The 19,060-nt window shown below is 39.2% G+C and overlaps 3 protein-coding genes and 1 non-coding gene across 4 annotated transcripts; 3 read left to right on the plus strand and 1 right to left on the minus strand.

Moving 5' to 3' along the window:
- Positions 1 to 1,330: 1,330 nt before the first annotated feature.
- LOC137737426 (alpha-xylosidase 1) lies at positions 1,331 to 6,595 on the plus strand. Its single transcript, XM_068476890.2, has 3 exons — positions 1,331 to 1,812; positions 2,118 to 2,806; positions 4,454 to 6,595. Exons 1-3 carry the CDS (start codon positions 1,571 to 1,573, stop codon positions 6,325 to 6,327), a joined length of 2,805 nt encoding a protein of 934 aa, XP_068332991.2. The 5' UTR covers positions 1,331 to 1,570; the 3' UTR covers positions 6,328 to 6,595.
- A 4,514-nt stretch (positions 6,596 to 11,109) lies between these two features.
- On the plus strand, positions 11,110 to 11,863 carry LOC137736811 (uncharacterized). Its single transcript, XR_015955141.1, has 3 exons — positions 11,110 to 11,427; positions 11,577 to 11,642; positions 11,771 to 11,863. It is a non-coding gene; the product is annotated as an uncharacterized LOC137736811 (transcript).
- A 298-nt stretch (positions 11,864 to 12,161) lies between these two features.
- LOC148692056 (ethylene-responsive transcription factor ERF118-like) lies at positions 12,162 to 13,655 on the plus strand. The gene has a single exon (XM_088683204.1). It carries the CDS (start codon positions 12,336 to 12,338, stop codon positions 13,257 to 13,259), a length of 924 nt encoding a protein of 307 aa, XP_088539330.1. The 5' UTR covers positions 12,162 to 12,335; the 3' UTR covers positions 13,260 to 13,655.
- A 2,297-nt stretch (positions 13,656 to 15,952) lies between these two features.
- Positions 15,953 to 18,117, minus strand: LOC137738366 (tetraketide alpha-pyrone reductase 2-like). Its single transcript, XM_068478003.2, has 6 exons — positions 17,943 to 18,117; positions 17,503 to 17,675; positions 17,111 to 17,296; positions 16,824 to 16,986; positions 16,547 to 16,736; positions 15,953 to 16,383 (listed from the first exon to the last, which is right to left on the minus strand). Exons 1-6 carry the CDS (start codon positions 18,046 to 18,048, stop codon positions 16,242 to 16,244), a joined length of 960 nt encoding a protein of 319 aa, XP_068334104.2. The 5' UTR covers positions 18,049 to 18,117; the 3' UTR covers positions 15,953 to 16,241.
- Positions 18,118 to 19,060: the final 943 nt, after the last annotated feature.

A 19,060-nucleotide genomic window follows, 5' to 3' on the forward strand; every position in this document is an offset into this window, starting at 1 on the left:
ACATTTTATGTGACGCATATTCATGGAGGGAGAGAAATCGGAAACACGTCCAGATTTCTATTTTTCAGTGACACTGTCACGGGGCTTTCTTATGAAATCAGACAAAATCTTACATGTTTTCGCATGATCATCTGCATCTGCAGCACGTACATATTCATATGTGTGTGTGTGTGTGTGTGAATATATATGAATCAATTTCTACACAAGGGACCACCGTCACGTTTCTCTGCTTAATTTATAGATATTTTTTTTGGTCTGTTTTTTTATTTTATTTTATTTTTCTGAATCTCACGACTTGTATTACTGGTATGTAATTCTTAAGCAAGCAGTAAGGAGCTGGATTTTTTTTTACTTGTAAGCGTATATTTAAGGACATTTGCTTGTTTCGATTAAATCATTTTGCAGATTGCAGTCACTGTTTACGAATCGAGATATTCGAGGCAATAATTACCACTACACTCCATAAGAACAGCAAATATTGCTATACATGATCGGTTGGTTTTACTTTTCCGTCGGTGGGGTTTCTTGCAAGAACACCATTAGAAGGAAATCTTCATTGAATCCATGTGGTAGATAATGACATAAATGAGAGTTTATACGAAATTGTACTTTATTTTTTATTATATTATTCTACAACATATTTATCTACCGAGCCACAATTTGTTGACTTAAAAGCTTAATTATACCAAAAAAAAAAAAAAAAAAAATCCCTTCGTGAGAACTCAACTCGAGTTTCACTTTTAACTTCATGAAACTCAAATTTTATTGCCTCTTACTTTGCTGTTTACCGTAAAAGTCCACTAATAAATTCTTTAAAATTGTTTACCTGGAACAAATAAAACGCATTATTGCCGAGATTTTGATAACCCTACTTATAAGTTACCAGCCACGGATTTAATCAGGAGACCGAGGACGAACAAGTTCACAGAGGGACACGTGGGAGAAAAGATATGGAAGGAAACAGCGCGAATCACGGTTTCGACTCCGTCACTTGCTTCCCCTAAGTTTCGCCGCACCCCCTTTAAGATACTCATCTCTCTTCCCCAAGCCTGTTTCAACACCAACGATTATGATTGCCCTTTTTTTGTTATAACATTCTGATGACTTGTGCCCTCTGCAACTGCTAATAGTCTCTTTGCTCTGTACATCTCATTTGATCTTTGGACTTTTTTTTTTTTTTGTAGATTCGAAGAGAATCTGTAAAGACCTTAACGAGCGAACTTAAGTCACTTAAAATAACGTAACATCTACTGTTAATTGACGTATAATCGGAGGATTCATGCAGGTCCACAACAAGTGAAGTAGTCGAACGGCACGATTGAAGGTGGTCAAGGAAGTAGGGCCCACACACCATGATCAATCACATGGTGAAGATGGTCTCATCTTCATCCACCTTACCTGTATCCAATCACTCTCTCTCTCTCTCTCTCTCTCTCTCGCTCTGTTTCTCTCGAGTGTTGAGTCTTCATCCCCTTTCTATATTAGACCGCGACGAGTCCCAACAGTTTCTCACTCGTCACTCGGTACTCTCTCACTCCTCCTTCAGTGGCAGGAGAGTAATTAAGAAGCTATGTCCTCCTCCTCCTCCTCCTCCTCCTCCCAATGTCTCTCTTCTCTTCTTCTAGTGCTGTTAATCCTCTGTTTCTCTGGTGTGAGCTCAGCTGACACCGTTAACCCCACCATCAAGGGCAAAGGCTACCGTCTCATCTCCATCGAAGAAACCCCTGACGGCGGCCTTCTGGGTCTTCTCCAGCTCAAACAAAAGTCTAAAACCTACGGCCCCGATATCCCCCTCCTGCAGCTCTATGTCAAGTACGTGTTCCCTATCACACGCATTACACTCTAAAGTCATGCTTGAAATTGCTTCTGTAAATACTAAAAGCACTTGCTGACGATTAAAAATAATTTTTACTACGTTTGTTATAGTGTCTGAAGAAGCATTTTCCGAGCAGGAAGAAGAACTTTCTAACTGCAGTTCCAGAAAGAACTTGAATCTTTCTAAAAGAAGCAATTTTGTTAAAAGCGCTTTTAAAAAAAGTGCTTCTTTCAGTCTCAATCAGAGGCCTAAATGCAGCTCACCTTCTTTACCTATTTGATTAAATTTGTGATTTTTACAGGCACGAGACGCAGGACCGGTTGAGAGTCCACATAACAGATGCTCAGAAGCAGAGGTGGGAGGTTCCCTACAACCTCCTCCCCAGGGAGCAGCCGCCGTCTCTGAAACAAACCATTACGCCGTCAGGGAAGACGAAGAACCCCATCGAAGTCTCAGAGTACTCCGGCTCTGAGCTCATTCTCAGCTCCATCTCCGACCCATTTGGGTTCGCCGTCCAGAGGAAGTCCGACGGGCAGGTCCTCTTCAATTCAAGCTCCGAATCCAAAGACCCATATGGCGAACTGGTGTTTAAGGACCAGTACCTGGAGATATCCACCCGACTGCCGAAGGACGCCTCCCTGTACGGCCTCGGAGAGAACTCTCAGCCGCACGGGATCAAGCTCTACCCGAACGATCCATACACCCTCTTCACCACCGACGTCTCGGCGATCAATCTCAACACTGATTTGTACGGGTCCCACCCGGTTTACATGGATCTCCGGAATGTGGGCAGCGAGGCTTACGCACACTCTGTTCTGCTGCTCAACAGCAATGGCATGGATGTGTTTTACAGAGGGACTTCTCTCACCTACAAGGTCATTGGGGGTGTTTTCGACTTTTACTTCTTTGCCGGGCCGACGCCGTTGGGCGTTGTCGACCAGTACACGGCGTTCATCGGCAGACCGGCCCCGATGCCCTACTGGTCTCTTGGTATGTTCTACTTTCTACCCTCTGCTTTGCTTTCATCAACTTACTCGGTTATTCCTACTTCTGGCTTCAGATTAGAAGCTTTGGATGTGTATATTTTTTAGTTTTTATATAAGCGATTTACATTTATTTTTACTTTTTATCGAACGATATTATCTACACGAAGTGAAGAAGTTGGCTAATCGCCTAATCCTACAATGGGCTAGCTATAACCGATATCCTATATTAATAGCACGACGCTTTAGCTAACTTACCCAACCCAGATTAGCGGATCTGTATTTGTTTAGAAAAGAAATGTTTTTGTTAGCGTCCAAATCCCAAATCTTCTGTGCATGTTTTTGTTCTATTTTGTTGTGATTTTGTGAATGATTTTTATTGTCGTTTTAGTATATAATATGGTTTGGTTAGTTCAACCAAGAAAAAGGAATGTGGATGTTGTTTGTTCCACAAACTTTGTTGTGTCTTGTGGGAGACCAATATACTTATGTAAACAATATAACAATTAGGAATGAGTTAGATTTTTAAGGAACTAAACTATGACTAGTTGAGCATTATTATAGTATGTGGGAAAATTGCTGGTTGGTGGGTTGGTCGGGTCCCTCTTTTGTTTTCATCTTTTCGTGCATTTCTTTCTTTACACAACTCTCGCCGCGGAAACAATTTTTCCACGTTAAAGATATGATCTTTACATAAAGTTGGAGGCTCTAAGATTCATCTCATTAAACCAGTCAAAGATTTCTGCTTTTTCTGCCATTTTTTCCAAGCCTTTGCACTTTTCCACATCACAGATTGCGATATCGTTGCTTAATCCTGGAAAAATGTCGTGTCCTTACAAATATTATCTCCTCTGTGTGAGGTGGAGTTTGAATTCCCGTTTCCGAACTATATTGCAATCTGTGATGTACTTCTGCATATCTCACTGCCATGTCTTAGGAGAGTGAGACCATGTTTAGTTGTAAGGCATTCTGCCTCGTGTTAATGTTTCCCGTCTTACATTATAGCTATTGTCGTTTCGTGGGGAATGCGAGTTTGTAATTGTGGTGCCTTTTACCTGTTTTAGTTCACAAGGCATTTCCCTGACATCGCCTCAGATCTAACGTGTGGTTTAGACTCTAGAAGTTTTTGGATCGTTCCTCCGTTCGGGGACCATTACTTGTGGTCGATTTGAAGTTTTAAGAGATAGTGTACTATTGAGTTACTGATACTCTTACATTAGCTGTTGTCTGGTTGGTGGGAGAACAATTGTTACTGATACTATTACAGCAGTGCCTTTTGTAATGCTTTCATTGCCTCAGATTTCACTTGTGACTTGGATGCTTGTTTCTATGTGGTACTGTTTTGGGCGTTCATGTAGTTCTACGGTTTTAAGGAAAAATGTTTTTGAGTGATGGTAAGTTGGCGTTGATGCATTTGGGGTGCTGCAGCTAAATCAACGGTTATCGATTGAATATGACAAATAGAACCAAAAAAAAAAAGTGCAACTTAAGTAAGTGAGAGAATTTTAAAGTGAATGTAACTTGATCCACTAGACGTTGCTAATGTCTCGTTATAAGGTTTATATCAATGTTATGTTCATTAAGTTTCTAATTTAAAACTCCACCAAAGCAGATGAAATATTTTTCGTAACGGTATGTCATCATGCTTTTACAGGATTCCACCAATGCAGATGGGGTTACCACAACTTATCAGTAGTTGAAGACGTTGTTGCGAACTACAAAAAGGCTGAAATCCCGCTAGATGTCATTTGGAATGACGATGATCACATGGACGGACACAAAGACTTCACCCTCAACCCCAAAAACTACGCTCGTCCAAAGCTCTTGGCATTCCTAGACAAAATACATAAGATAGGCATGAAGTACATTGTCATTATCGATCCTGGAATTGGTGTTAATACCAGTTACGGTGTATACCAAAGAGGATTAGCGAATGATGTTTTCATTAAATATGAGGGTGAACCCTACTTGGCCCAAGTTTGGCCAGGGGCTGTAAACTTCCCCGACTTCCTCAACCCCAAAACTGTTTCATGGTGGGGTGATGAGATCCGCCGCTTTCATGAACTTGTCCCAGTTGATGGCTTATGGATTGACATGAACGAAGCTTCAAATTTCTGTTCTGGGAAGTGCAAAATTCCAAACAAGCAGTGTCCGACGGGTACAGGACCTGGCTGGGTATGTTGCTTGGATTGCAAAAACATTACAAAGACGAGATGGGATGATCCACCTTACAAGATCAACGCTTCAGGGTTGCAGGTCCCCATTGGATACAAAACCATAGCCACTAGTGCATCTCATTACAATGGTGTTTTGGAGTACGATGCTCACAGTCTCTATGGCTTTTCCCAGTCCATTGCAACTCACAAAGCTCTTCAAGGGCTTGAGGGCAAGAGACCGTTTATATTAACCCGATCCACATATGTTGGTTCAGGCAGGTATGCTGCACATTGGACAGGTGATAACAAGGGGACTTGGGAGGATTTGAAGATATCAATCACTACTGTGCTCAATTTTGGAATATTTGGAGTGCCGATGGTTGGTGCAGACATATGCGGGTTCTATCCAGCACCTACTGAAGAGCTTTGCAACCGTTGGATTGAAGTAGGCGCTTTCTATCCCTTTTCAAGGGATCATGCGAACTTCTATTCCCCAAGACAAGAGCTTTATCAATGGGAGTCTGTAGCTGAGTCTGCACGAAATGCACTAGGTATGAGGTATAAACTCCTCCCTTATCTGTACACATTAAGCTACGAAGCACACATCAGCGGAGCCCCAATTGCCAGGCCACTTTTCTTCTCATTCCCAACGTACACTGAAACGTATGGATTGAGTACTCAATTCTTGTTGGGGAGCAGCGTTATGATTTCACCAGTGCTTGAACAGGGAAAATCAAACGTTAAAGCATTATTTCCCCCAGGAAGCTGGTACAGTTTATTTGATATGACGCGGGCCATTAGCTCAACGAAGGGGAAGTATGTTACGCTTGATGCGCCTTTGCATGTTGTGAATGTGCATCTGTATCAGAATACCATTCTACCAATGCAGCAGGGTGGACTGATCTCTAAAGCAGCAAGAACAACCCCTTTTAGCCTCGTTGTCGCGTTCCCAGCTGGGGCAAGCAATGCAACAGCCAAGGGGAACCTGTTCCTTGACAACGATGAGCTTCCCGAGATGAATCTTGGAAACGGTTACTCCACATATGTTGATTTCTATGCGACTGTAAGCGAAGGAAATGTGAAAGTGTGGTCAGAAGTTCAGGAGGGTAAGTTTGCTTTAAGTAAAGGCTGGATTGTTGGGAAGGTGAGTGTGTTAGGACTGGATGGAAGCGGAGCAACATCTTCTCTCGAGGTTGATGGAAACCAAGCGACAAGCGTTTCAAACGTAGAGTTGATCGCTTCAGAACAGACATATCTCAATGAGATAGAAGACGGAGAGCAGACCAAGAGCGTAATGGTGGAGGTTAACGGTCTGTCCCTTCCTGTTGGGAAGAACTTTGCCATGTCCTGGAAAATGGGGATCAAGGCTTGACTTGCTAGACGATATGTGCGCTTTATTTTGAGCTAGCTAGTTTTGGTCCTCTAATTTACTTGTTCTGCAGCCATTCGGGCGGAAATAGTTGATGTCTTTAGAGTTATTATCGCGGTTGTTGATGGCGGGGAGATGAGTTAAGGATATCCTCATCCTTCTCCACGTAAACAAAGCAAAAAATGGTGAGGTTTATTGTTTGCTTAGAGGCTCCTCCATTGTTGCTTAAGCTTGTACGAAATAAAGCAAAATTTTAAGTCTTGTTCCCTTATCTGTGTTGCTGCCTTACTGCTTCAATCCTTTCATGGGTATTTGGGCCGGTAACCATCCCAAGCTCTGGTTATGTTCGCATCGGGTGGCAATGAGTCGTGTTCTGGTTTATTTATATACATCCGTATCACATTCATCCCAATTCACGAGTTCATTGACGGACTATTCGTCTGAAAAATGAAAATGGTTTGTATTATAATCATTAAAATCTCAGTTGAGTGTTAATCGTGTTTTAATTACGCACATCAAGTTTTATATTCATGCAAACTCTGCCAGATGTAACGTGTTATGTCGTAAAATTGTCACGGCTTGAACAACCATGTTTCTCTCAAAGATCTGAACCTTGGAAGGTCGGCATATATGTGGTAATTAGTCTGCTATTCAATTCAAAACGATCAGTTATCTTTAATCTCTGAATCAAAGACCCTGCTGCCCATTCACCAAAAAAAAAGAGACCCTGCTGCCTAAAGTCAGGGACGTCATATGGCATATGCTTCTTGTAACCAAAATTTTCAGGTGCATTTCTTTTCCTTACACAAGCAATGGTCTTATACTAATTTAAATTGCGGGTAAAGAAGTTAGGTGTTAAAATCACGTGCACAAAGAAGAATACGGAAAAAAATTCTATGGAACATGACTATGCTAATGTCTGCAAAACTTATCTTCTTCGAAAGAAACTATTGATTTGAAAAAAGGTTAAAAGTAATTAGATTTCACAACCTTACCAATAAATATCAAGATGTTCGTCCAACAAGTATCAAATGTCACCACAGATTTTGAAGATTTGAGTAGGCATTAATTTTGGTTGCTAAGTCAAGTTTGGTATAAATCATTTTCTTTTAATTTATTAATATAATAGTAAAAATAAAAATAAAAATTGATAGTCAAGTCGAAGTCCACTGTTGCAATTATTAAGAGTTTCTCTGCTTCCGAACGACTCCAAAGTCTCCATCCCATCAAAATTTAAACTTGTCCCCTCGTACTAATTTCGTATTCGTGTTTAAATGTGTGTTTTTTGTTGTGTAATTTAATGTTAAATTTACTTACTTTATAACATGTTGCATATATTTTAAGCCAATGACTTTTGAAAAAATATTGTTCGACACGTACATCGAGCCGAGCTGAAGACGCTTGACCTAATAAAAAAATTAAAACACAAGATAGATATATAGACTTTCATATGATAGGTTTGTCGTCATAATTTTAAAAATTCCTGCCTAGCGTCTATTTAGCCGGCCTAAACACTTGTTTAGTCTGCCTAGACACCCGCTTGTGTGGTGACTCTCACTTAGATAGAAATCGATAACTTTGATTTTGAATTTTATTTTTGTTCAATTAATTGAAAAAGACTTGTTAAATACTTGTATAAACATTCATTATATGCTTGTTCCCATCTTTTCAATATGTTATGATACTTTAATTTATATGTCATTTTATTTTATAATTTATATATCACAATACAATTATGTATGTTTGAAAGTATAAATAGGCACTTATTTATACGATATATAATAAATTTATTTAAATCCGCCTTCTCCGTCTAAGCCTCAATGCACCACTTAACTAGCGCCTAACAACTTTTAAAACCTTATTTATCGTGCAGGCTAACATGTGAATTAGTTACGTTGCGAAATGATGTTGATGTAACAATGCACTTATCTACAAACAAAAAGAAAAACATAGCATAATACTATTCACACACCATTGTTACTTTTTTTCAATTTATTTGATTTAACAATCGAAAAATTAAAATCTGTGTTAAAAATAAAAATGAGTTGGTTAATAACATTACTGGTACGTATGAATTTCTAATCTGTCTTATCAGGAGAGTAGCTGAGTGGAGCGTATTTTTCAATCCCAAATAACCAAAGCCCCAGATAGTAACCAGCAAAAGTATTTACGTCTATTTTAAGAAACATACCAAATTATCCAAATCTCAGGCCAAAAACAAAATATTGCAAAGGTGGGCGACGCGCGGGCTTTCCTAGAAGTTGCGGGACGACCCAAGCGCGCGAAGACACTTGTCTCCCCGCGGTACACGTGGCAGCATCTGGTTCGGGGCAGACCTGCAAAATGGGTGTTCTGGCGGGAAAAAGAGGGATTGTGTTTGTGGGCACCTTTGGCGGGAAACGGAGGCGAACCGGACTTCGGTCCACTCATTGCTAGTTGCGTGGCCCACTTGGCCATCTCCGACATCTACTTTTGGTGAACTTGCATGCGTCATTTCCATGGATATATACATCATGATGAACATCACCATACATGCCATGCCATCATGTCCATGCATTGCACTTTATACACGTTACATGATACTTGCCCTTTGATAGTGAATATTGGATGAGGATCATTTTCGCTTTTTGGGAATTCTAGGAATCATTGTATCGTGATCGTTCTTTATGCATCCTACAGTTAATTTTATTAAGTATTATTTATATTTAATTTTGAATGATAAAATTTAAAATAATTTCTGATAACACAATATACGATAAACGATTACGAAGTGATATAAAATATTTAAGAAGATTTGAAAAAATATTTTATGAAGTGATATAAAATATTTGGAGTTACAGAAGGATTTGGCATTTAAAACAAAGTAGCGTTATATGATTGATACATTTCATCATATTTAGTAGAATAAGTTTTGTTGTTATTGTTTTGATGTGAGACGTACTCACATTATTCACACGTCATTGTGTTTTCTTTCCTTTTTCACTAGAGCACTGTTAGAGATACCAAATTTTTAAGAATAATGCTAAAAAGATTAAATTTTGTAAACTAAATAACATGAAAATTAATGATTAAATTATTACTGAAGTGTTAGTTAACATGCTTATTTCTTGACACGTAATTTAGTTAACAAATTTAGTTTACGTAGCATTACTTAAATTTTATACCATTTTCATAACAAATGACATAATTGTTGATAATTGAGATATAAATGAAATATTACCTAATGAGTTTATTTCCTATTAGTGATACATAATTTTGTTTAAATGAAACAAATACACTAAAACCCAAGCATCTGGCTAAATGTGATAGAGGAAGTGAATTATTTGAGCTAATCAGACATCAAATTAGTCGTAATCATGTATGTTAACCAGGCTTAAGTGGAGTATTGGTCATAGAGTTATTGGACTGTGCGTTTAGTGTGATGGACTGTCACCTACCAGTGCCAAAAGTCCATGGTTGCTTGGGGAGTGGGACATAAATAGTACATGCGCCATTTTTTTCTTGAGCAGACATGCTACGGACCGTCGGATCAACTTTGGCTCCTCTAGAAAATCGACGTCCAAATTGTCACGTGCTGTGTGTGAGCTCTTCGCTGGGACCCATGGATTGTAGAAACGAGGGGTAGTGCTATGATAGTATTTGTGTTTTTAGTTTTTACGGATGGGACGTTTAAATTGGCGTGTTCCTTGGGGCATAAGTTTCTCCGTCATCACAACTTAGTTGACTGATAATTATTTGACCAAGAAAATATGTTAACTAATTAACTTCAAATTAATAACTGGTTAGTTTCCTTATTAATCATTAAAACCCTTTAAAATTCTAACTAAGTACTCTGCACCCAGTTTTATTTCTTACATGGTAACTTAATTTTCGACAGTGAGATCGGATGGATTTAAAAAAATCGAGAATGAAAAAATAACAAGAGTGTATAAAAGATAAAAATGAGCTCAAAATTTGACCTCCAAAATTCTAATTAAGTACTTTGCACCCTGTTTTTATTTTTTGTCAAATCGATTCACTCATAAAAAAGTTTGGCCTCCAAAATTAATAGAAAAGATTTGTAGGTGAAACTTACTATATGAATATTGATTCGCAAGGGAAGGGTCCAAACAAATCTTTTTTTGTGAATTCAGAATTATCATGGTCCAGATTTTCTTCCAATCGAGTCCAAACTTTTTGTGTGTTATCTGTCATCTTATATTTGACATAATTTCAGTACTAATACCTTAAATTAGAGAGTTCATAAAGATTATAACTTTAAAATAGTTCCTTATATTTTTCATATGACAAATATTAATTCCTATTTTGGCACCTAAATACCAAACGGCTAAATTACCTAAATAACCGCTCTACAACACGAGAAATACGCTTTTGCCGACTCGCGGCGCTGCGTTTTGCCCCTAAAAAAACCCACACAGCCTACCACGCTCCGTCCGAAGCGCGTGCCTGGAAATTCTCTCAAGAACCGAGCCAATTCACTGCGTGGACTGACTCTTCCACCTAACCCCGCTCAGATAGGCCATCCAGAGCCGTACGATTGTACAATGTGGAACACAGCTGGCGAACGGGAGTGTGACGGAGGACTCGGGGGTGATATGCATGAACCTGGGATGGGAGGGTCATGCATCATGTATGGTGATGGGTCCTCAACCACAACATTTTTTAATTAAATGGTATTTATTAATGGATATGGATCGGTCATAATTCATCCCATCACATCATTCAGATCATTGAAATTTAATCTAACGATTACAAACAGTAATTCACTTTAAAAGTAATAACAATTTTAATCGTTAAATTAAATTTCAATAATCCGAATGATGTGATTTGGTGGATTATGATCACTGGGTCAGGAGAGGATACATGTCCTTTATTAATTTCCAAAATTGGTTTTTTTTTTTCTTTCACATATTATAAATTTATTTTCCCACGCTCGCTATCTCTGTTTTTAAATGAATTTTTTAACCGCAGAGAGAAAAAGCAGCATGGCGAGAGTGTGAGAGAGAAGCATAGAGAAAAAGCCAACACTGAATCTGAAAGGCAGGCAGAGAGACGTGAGGAGGAATAGAATATTGAGGAGCGAGAAAGCAACACAAAGCCAAGGTATCTTCAAATTGTTGAATATTTTATTTAATTTTTGTTTCTGGGATTTTTCGATAATTTAATTTTATAGAGATTTGGGTTGTTAAATCTTTAATTAAAGGTCATTTTTTATGTTTTTATTTTTATTTTTATTTTTTGTGTTTCTGTAGAAATCGAAGAAAACAATTTGACCACAACCTCTGATCCCTGTCTCGTTAAATCGTGGCCATAGATTCGTAATCCTCTCTAACTTTTTTGATCACCAAAGCGTCTTTATCTATCTTTAGGGGTTTTGCAGCTACTCTATCTTGCTATCACTCTACCCCTTAATAGTCTTCCTTTTCTGCGTTTGCTCTCTCTCCAGCATTTCACAGATATTTTTACAGAGGGTTTTGGATTCGGGTTTTCTCTGAGGAACGGAGGAGAGTGAAGGAGGCTGTGTGGAGAGTTTTTATGTCGGCTAGCTTTGATTTGGTGGTGATTGGGGCTCCGTCGAAGCTCTGGATTTTAACTGCTGCTTGCTCTGCCGTCTGCTTTATGCTTCTCTGCTTTTTCCGGCAGAGATTCAACCCGGTGATTCGACCCGTTTCGATGAGTTTGAGACCAAAAAGGTATGTGGGTTTTGGTTAATCTCTCTAAATCTTTGTTAAACCCTTGTGGGTTTTTCGGTTCTGGGTTGATTTTTTATTTTGTATTTTTCAAAATCTTACTAGTTCTTGTTTCGTAATTTGCAGGACTTGTTCTGGATCGCAATATTTTGGGGCTTTTCATATAAAACGATTTTCTTCCCTCTTCTTATTCCTGAGAGGGGATCTAACTTGATACCACTCACATCTCAAAATCAAATCTCAATTTTTTTTTTTTTTTTTTTTGGGTATTTTTGAGGGGTTTAGAAGATTTTAGCCATTTTCTGAAACTAATTTTTGAAAATGGCTGTGCCTCGGAAACAGCCGCTGAATCAGCGAGACAGAATGAAAAAGTCCAATCCTGCTCACCAGTCCAAGATTACGAGGAAAGTTCGCATTATCTGTTATGATCCCGACGCCACTGATGACTCATCTTCAAGCGAGGACGAAGGAGGAAGAGAGAGAAGATTTGCCAAAACCCCAAAACGCTTCGTTCGCGAAGTTACTTTCTGCCCATCTGCGCACCCGAAGCCAGGCACCGCCGAGCCAGAGAGCTCAAGTCAAGACAGCAATGGAGTCAGAACCCCAAAACCCAGCAAGAAGGCGCTTTTCGCCAAGTCCCATCGGCAGTCCTCTTCTCCTTACAGAGGCGTGAGGCAGCGCAAATGGGGGAAATGGGCTGCTGAGATTCGTGATCCTTTCAAAGGGGTTCGTCTCTGGCTTGGTACTTTCAATACCGCGGAGGACGCCTCAAAGGCCTATGAGGCCAAGCGGCTCGAATTTGAAGAAATGTTGGCAGCTGCTACCTCAGCTTCAGCTGTCGTTTCCAACAAGAATTCCTACAACAACGTCGAACCTGTTTCATCTGAGGATTCGGACTCTGTCGTTTCTCAGAGGTCTCCTTCTTGTGTGCTTGATTTGGAGAAGGAGACTGCCGATGAGTCGACAAATCTTGAAGAGCTGCAAATACCCGATTTGGGTTTTCTTGATGAGACATTGGGCCCTCTTCTTTTTGATCAAGAGCTAAACTTGGGACCGGAGCTCGATTCGCTTTACCTGGAGGATTTTGGGCAGTTCTTCGACAATTACAGCAGCATTGAGGATATACAGATTCCCGGGTTCGAAAGCGATGAGCCGAGCAGTCTACCCGACTGTGACTTTGAGGATCTTGGCAAGGATGACATTGCTTGCTGGTTGGATGAACCCCTCAACATAGTATCCCAATAAATTTTGCAGCTAGGAGAGTTATCTTAAGTAAAATCTCTGTTTATGGTTTTGCAGCGATTAGGCGTAATATCATAAATCTCTGTTTATGGTTTTGCAGCAATTAGGCGTAATATCATGAACTCTCAAGTAACACATAGGAGTTCTCGAGTGAGAGTGGTAATTATGTGAGTTCAATTACTTTCTTTGTTTAAAGAGAGATTAAGACGGTGATTAGCGGCATAAGCGCTGTAGTGTTAAGTGTGAGTCCTTGGGTTTTCTTGTGCTATCAGAGCCGTCCAAAGGGTTCTCTCGATCTGATTTGTTGTCGCAGAAGGGTTTAACGTTATCATCTCTGTGTCATCTCCGTGATGTAGTGATGTACTATGAAGTTTCTGCAATGAATTTTACTTTACCGAATCTCTCCTTATTTAGTCTAATTACTTTACCTAATTTCCGCAAAGAATTTAAAATGCTTAGTGGATTTGTGAAGTTTCATTTGTATTTTCATTTATGGTTTCTGCTTGGAGTTGTTCATGGAGCTTTATGAGTGGATTGCTATACTTTAAAGGAGCACAAAGCCCGTGCCTCTCTTTGTTCTCAGGTCTTTTCAGTAGTTATGACAAGTTATTTGATATCAAGGTAGGTGGTGACCCTTATTTTACGTAGGTACTACTTTACCTCCCTTTAATGCAGACCAAGGTGACGGTGTTCCAAATCTAACACGCATTATCAATGTCCGTTTTAATTTTTCGAATGGAATGGCATTGGATAATTGGTTTTCACCATCCTGAAATGTTACCATTGAGTGGGATAATTGATCGGAACATTTCATATCAAGGAATGTTACCATGATGTTTTGGATCAGTGATACAATTTTACAATGTTAATTTTTCTCGGCAATTATTAGCTGTCATATATTGGAATGAAACGTCACGGCTGCGGTACGAGAGTCTCTCTCTTTTCTTCATTGCGGTGAAAACGGAATGAGGATTCTATTTGTGCGGATCTTGGGGATCCTCAAATGGTATCCGTTCATCGTACATCGTGCAGTTAGAAATTATTTTATTTTAAATTAAATATAAATAGTATATGATAAAAACTATTTGCATAACATCCCATGAACATATATGATTTGAGGATGCTCTCTTAATCCTATGTGAGAATCCGGAGATAATCCTGGGTGAAAACGTACTGAAGGTTGTAGCAGAAGTGGTGGGCCTGGGTTGGATTTCTTTTGCCAAACAAAGCATATCTTGAACCAGAGGCAGTAAAAAGATCAGGCTATCCTTGCAGGTCCTTTGAGCTAGCTGTACTCCAATTGCTCTCCCCAGCCACATTCGGTCCTCATTTACCAAACCAATGGGTGTTTGCTGACACAGCTTCAATGAGTCCGCTTACTTGGCACGTGTCCTAATGAAGATCCATTAACATCACGTGCCACTGCTTTTTCTACCGATTATTTTAGAGAAAAATTAATAAAAAATGTTTAAAAACTTTGAGTTTTAATGATAATGATAAAACAAAAGATAAAATAAATAATACCAGATTTAACTTTTTAGTGTAAACATATGATTTTTCATTAAAGTAAACAGTACTGCGAATTTTTCATTAAAACTTCCTTATTTCAATTAGAGGAATGATATTTTACTGTTACTTGTAAGTAAATATGTCATAACTTTATACATATTTTTGAAAGAATCAATTAGTGGATTTGTTCCACAATTTATATTTTTAGAAGTCAAAAAGACTTGTTTCAGGCAAGTAAATATATCTCACTACACACATATATATATATATATTTTAAAAAGAATCAATTAACGTATTTGTTATGATAGTTCATATTTTTAAAGGTCAGAAGTAATCACAGAAACATTTCAGTCACTCTCCGTCCACTCATGTGTGATTCACATGCGTTGGAATTGAATTTAGTACTTGCCCTATCCTACCGCATAAAATACAAAGTCCAAAATTCATCCCCAACCGCGTATAGTCATCACTATACTTCAATTAAAAGTATTATTGGTAGTCTATGTCATCAGTGGGTCGATCAAATTCTATATGTTGTAATTGTCTTTTCCGGTTGTTAATTTTGCCAAACTTAAGGGGATTAAACAATTCAAAATCATACACAAGTGGACTTTACATTTGACAAATCGAGAGAGAGAGAGAGAGCCAATTATTGGCACATTAGAAGCCGCCATAAAGTTATATGTTTGGATCGAGTCGCTGTCCACAACCAATGCGTTATGAGTCACTCTTTTTTGGCCGAAAATAAAGCTTCATTAATGAAAAGAAAATTACAATCTGTGAAAGACAGGCCTAAATCTAACCAAAACACAAAAATATAATACCCACATAAGAAAAGTAAGACATAAAATAAGAACAGGCCCCAACAAAGGAAGAGCAACAACCCAATACATAACGGGAATCCCACATACACTTAGGCCTGTAGGCAAAGTAGGAAAAGACAATAGCAAAATCCTAATCTCCATCAGCACAATAGCAGCCACCGTCGCTGCCATCACTGCAACAGCCGCCAACATCGCCCCAAACTAATGAAAGGACACTAACCCAAGTCTCAAGGTGCTTATCATGTAGCTGCATAATTGTGCCACCAACGTTACGTATTGGTAATTGCAACTTATGTGCGAAAAGAACGAAAACACTGTTTTAGAATTTTAGATGGTAATCTATGTAAATAAAAAAATTGTGACTAAACAAGAAGAAACCGTGATTAACGGTTCTCTTTGGATTGAAATCAAAGCGAGGAATGTCTCTTTCCTTTTGATTAATTGAAATCAAAGGAAAAGAAGAACATAACAAAACACAAATAAGGATAGAGATCCTGCTTTATCACCCTTGCTCATTCCACACATAATATTTATAGTGATACTGAAGGAGGGAAAAATCGAACTTAGGGCTCGGGTGCAAGGATGAAAGCTCAAACTATATCTAAAAACGAAACTTGGAACGCACTCAAAAGCAAAGCCTTGTGCGATTCTTTCATAGAAATCCTTTCTGTTGGAAACTAGTGATGCAGTCATCGAACATTGTTTCAAGCGTTTTGAAAGGTGGAAATCCCAGTTGAGCAATTTTACTGGTATCCATGCTATGTGGATTACTGTCTCCTTCCACGCTGCTACACCTGCAAAATACATAGAAAATTCCGTTTATAATTTTCCATATTGAACCAACAAAAATTTAGGAAACTATATATAAGATTGACGTTCCTCCCCAACTCTATCCTCTCCGACTCTAACAAAGCGGGGAGCATTTTTGGCTTGGGGTCGCACTTTATAAATACTCACTTGTTTTCATATGGATAGGATGGATATTTGGCCCTCAGCATCTCAATGATCTCCGACCAGTGCGCAACCGAGCTCGAACATATCAGCCTTCCCGACGCTTTGCTTTCCTCCATTGCTAAAATGTGCGCAGCTACCACATCATCTATGTGCACAAATCCTACTGTCGTGTTCGGGTACTCCCCTCTTGAACCTATCTCAGAAATTGCAAATTCAATATCCTTATTCTCAAATTGGATAAATAATTGTTCGGTACTAGAACATCATCACGCGTTACAACCTTTCAGTATAGCCAGTATCATATATAGAGTGCTGGTTGGTTGTGGTGCTAGCAGAGGACCAACCACGAACGACGGATTCACCACAACGAGATCCATTCCGCTCTCCCCAGCAATTCTCCAGGCCTCCTTCTCTGCTGTAGTTTTTGCATAAGCATACCAGAGCTGTACAATAATTTACACATGAATATTGCATGTCAACGTCAATTCAACATATACGTGTTATTGTTTATAATGCATCTGGATTCTGGAACTAAACATGGACTGGAAGGGTTTTGTACGTGGTTACATTGTAGTGTTTGCAGTACTCAGCATCACTCCAATGTGATTCGTTGAGAGGAGAGGCCTGCTGGGCATCGTAACGATATCTTATTGAAGAGCAAGAAGAGGTGAGCACAACCCGTTTCACACGTGCTTTTGAGCATGAATTCAGAACATTCAGTGTGCCCCTTATACATGGATCAATCAAATTTGCCTACAATCAATCAATCAATGAAAGTTTCGTTTCAGCTTGAATATTTTCAAGAACGTACCACATTTTAATTTTATTACTCTGCACTCTGCAGTTTTGAAAGCTTTCAAGTTTTCTCCCATCGATCAAAAAATATGATTGAATTACATAAAACGAAGTTTAACAACGGGAAAGGAGAACAAACAGATCAAACGAAGAGTTTAATTTGCCTGAACATTGTCGTCGTATGGAACAAGAACGGGTGATGCAGTGTGGAAGACTCCATCGACGCCTCGTACAGCCTCATCAAAGCTTCCTTCCACCATCAAATCAGCTTTCAACACCTTGAGCCTTTCATTGGCTCCATTAAACTCCCACAAATAACCCACCTTCCCCCCATCCTCTGTCACCAAAAGGATAAAAAAAACAACCAACCGTAAATGCTAGCTACATGAACCGCAGTCATCAATACGAAGATGGAATCACGGGACAACCTAAAATTATAAATTCTGAGAGGACTCGAGCGTAGTCATATTGACTAGAGCGTATTGCACCCTAGTTCGAATCACCTTTTCTTCAATTTTAAATTCATTTGAAGTAGAATATCGTTTGTATGCATGAAAAAATTGTGAAATTGATGGAAGTAGCTGATAACTGCAAATATAGATACCTGGGTTTCGAACCGTGGTGCGGACAACATGGCCCTTGTCTAGCAAGGCTTTCACTAAGTAAGCAGCTATGAAGCCTGTTCCTCCAGTTACACAGTATTCAGGCATCTTCTCCGTCTGGTTTTGTGGAAGTTTGTGTAGGTTTACTAGTCAAGGTATGTTTTTATATACCAAGTGGCGTTAGAAAGTGATGGTTTCAGAGAAAAAGAAAAAACAAACAAGAGAGAGTCATGTCCTCTGAATTTTTTATTTGATTATTCGTTCACACGTAGCACCTTTGACGTTGGTAGATAACTCATTCAACCTACGAGGTGGGCTGACTCATTTTTTCCATTCTTTAATGGCACGAGCTTCGTGTATGCATGTGCATCGTTATTGTTTACAGGAAAAAGAAAAAGAGGACTGTCAACTGACTCAAGCTGGGTAGCAATAGACTCGTATATGGGCTGAAGCATCTAAACTCATGGTGTCTCCACCACCAGCCCAAGGAAGCTACCCTGTTTGAACTCTTTTCTTTTGTTGGATTCCCAGTTTGAACATTGAGTGTCAATCGGTTAGGGTTTTATTTGCTGCTCAGCAATGTGGAGTGGGCTAAGAGCGGTTCCACCCCAATTGGGCAATTTATTGACCACAAAACCAAAAACCTTGCTCCAGCCCATACGGAAGAGAGATTTTTTAGTGTGACCTATATATGAGATGGTACACCATGTGTCACAATTCAAACGATACGATATGTATGTTAAAAAAATTAATAACTTAAAAAATAATTTTTTCGACCATTTACATAAAAATATGTAATGTACCAACCGTGTTTCAGACACAATGAAAAATTTCTTCGGAGCGGTCGGGCAATCACTAGACCCCGCACTATTGGATTGCTCAATTGGGCAAGGATTACCTGACCTTGCACATGAGTGTCATCTGATGTCATGCTGACTTTAACATGACATCAGCCACTCCGTAAACCTAGACCCAAAACCCAAAAGCTATCGGTGGATGCGAAGCAGCGGCGGAGGGGGCAAGTTGTAGACCCAAAACCCATATTCGTGGAGGCAGGGTTGAGACAGAGGAAGACAAAGGGGGCAAGTTGTAATAGCTGATTGTACAAACGATCATCTGC

This window comes from Pyrus communis, chromosome 13, assembly GCF_041283825.1.
Source record: "Pyrus communis isolate YQ-2024b chromosome 13, ASM4128382v1, whole genome shotgun sequence".
NCBI lineage: Eukaryota > Viridiplantae > Streptophyta > Magnoliopsida > Rosales > Rosaceae > Pyrus > Pyrus communis.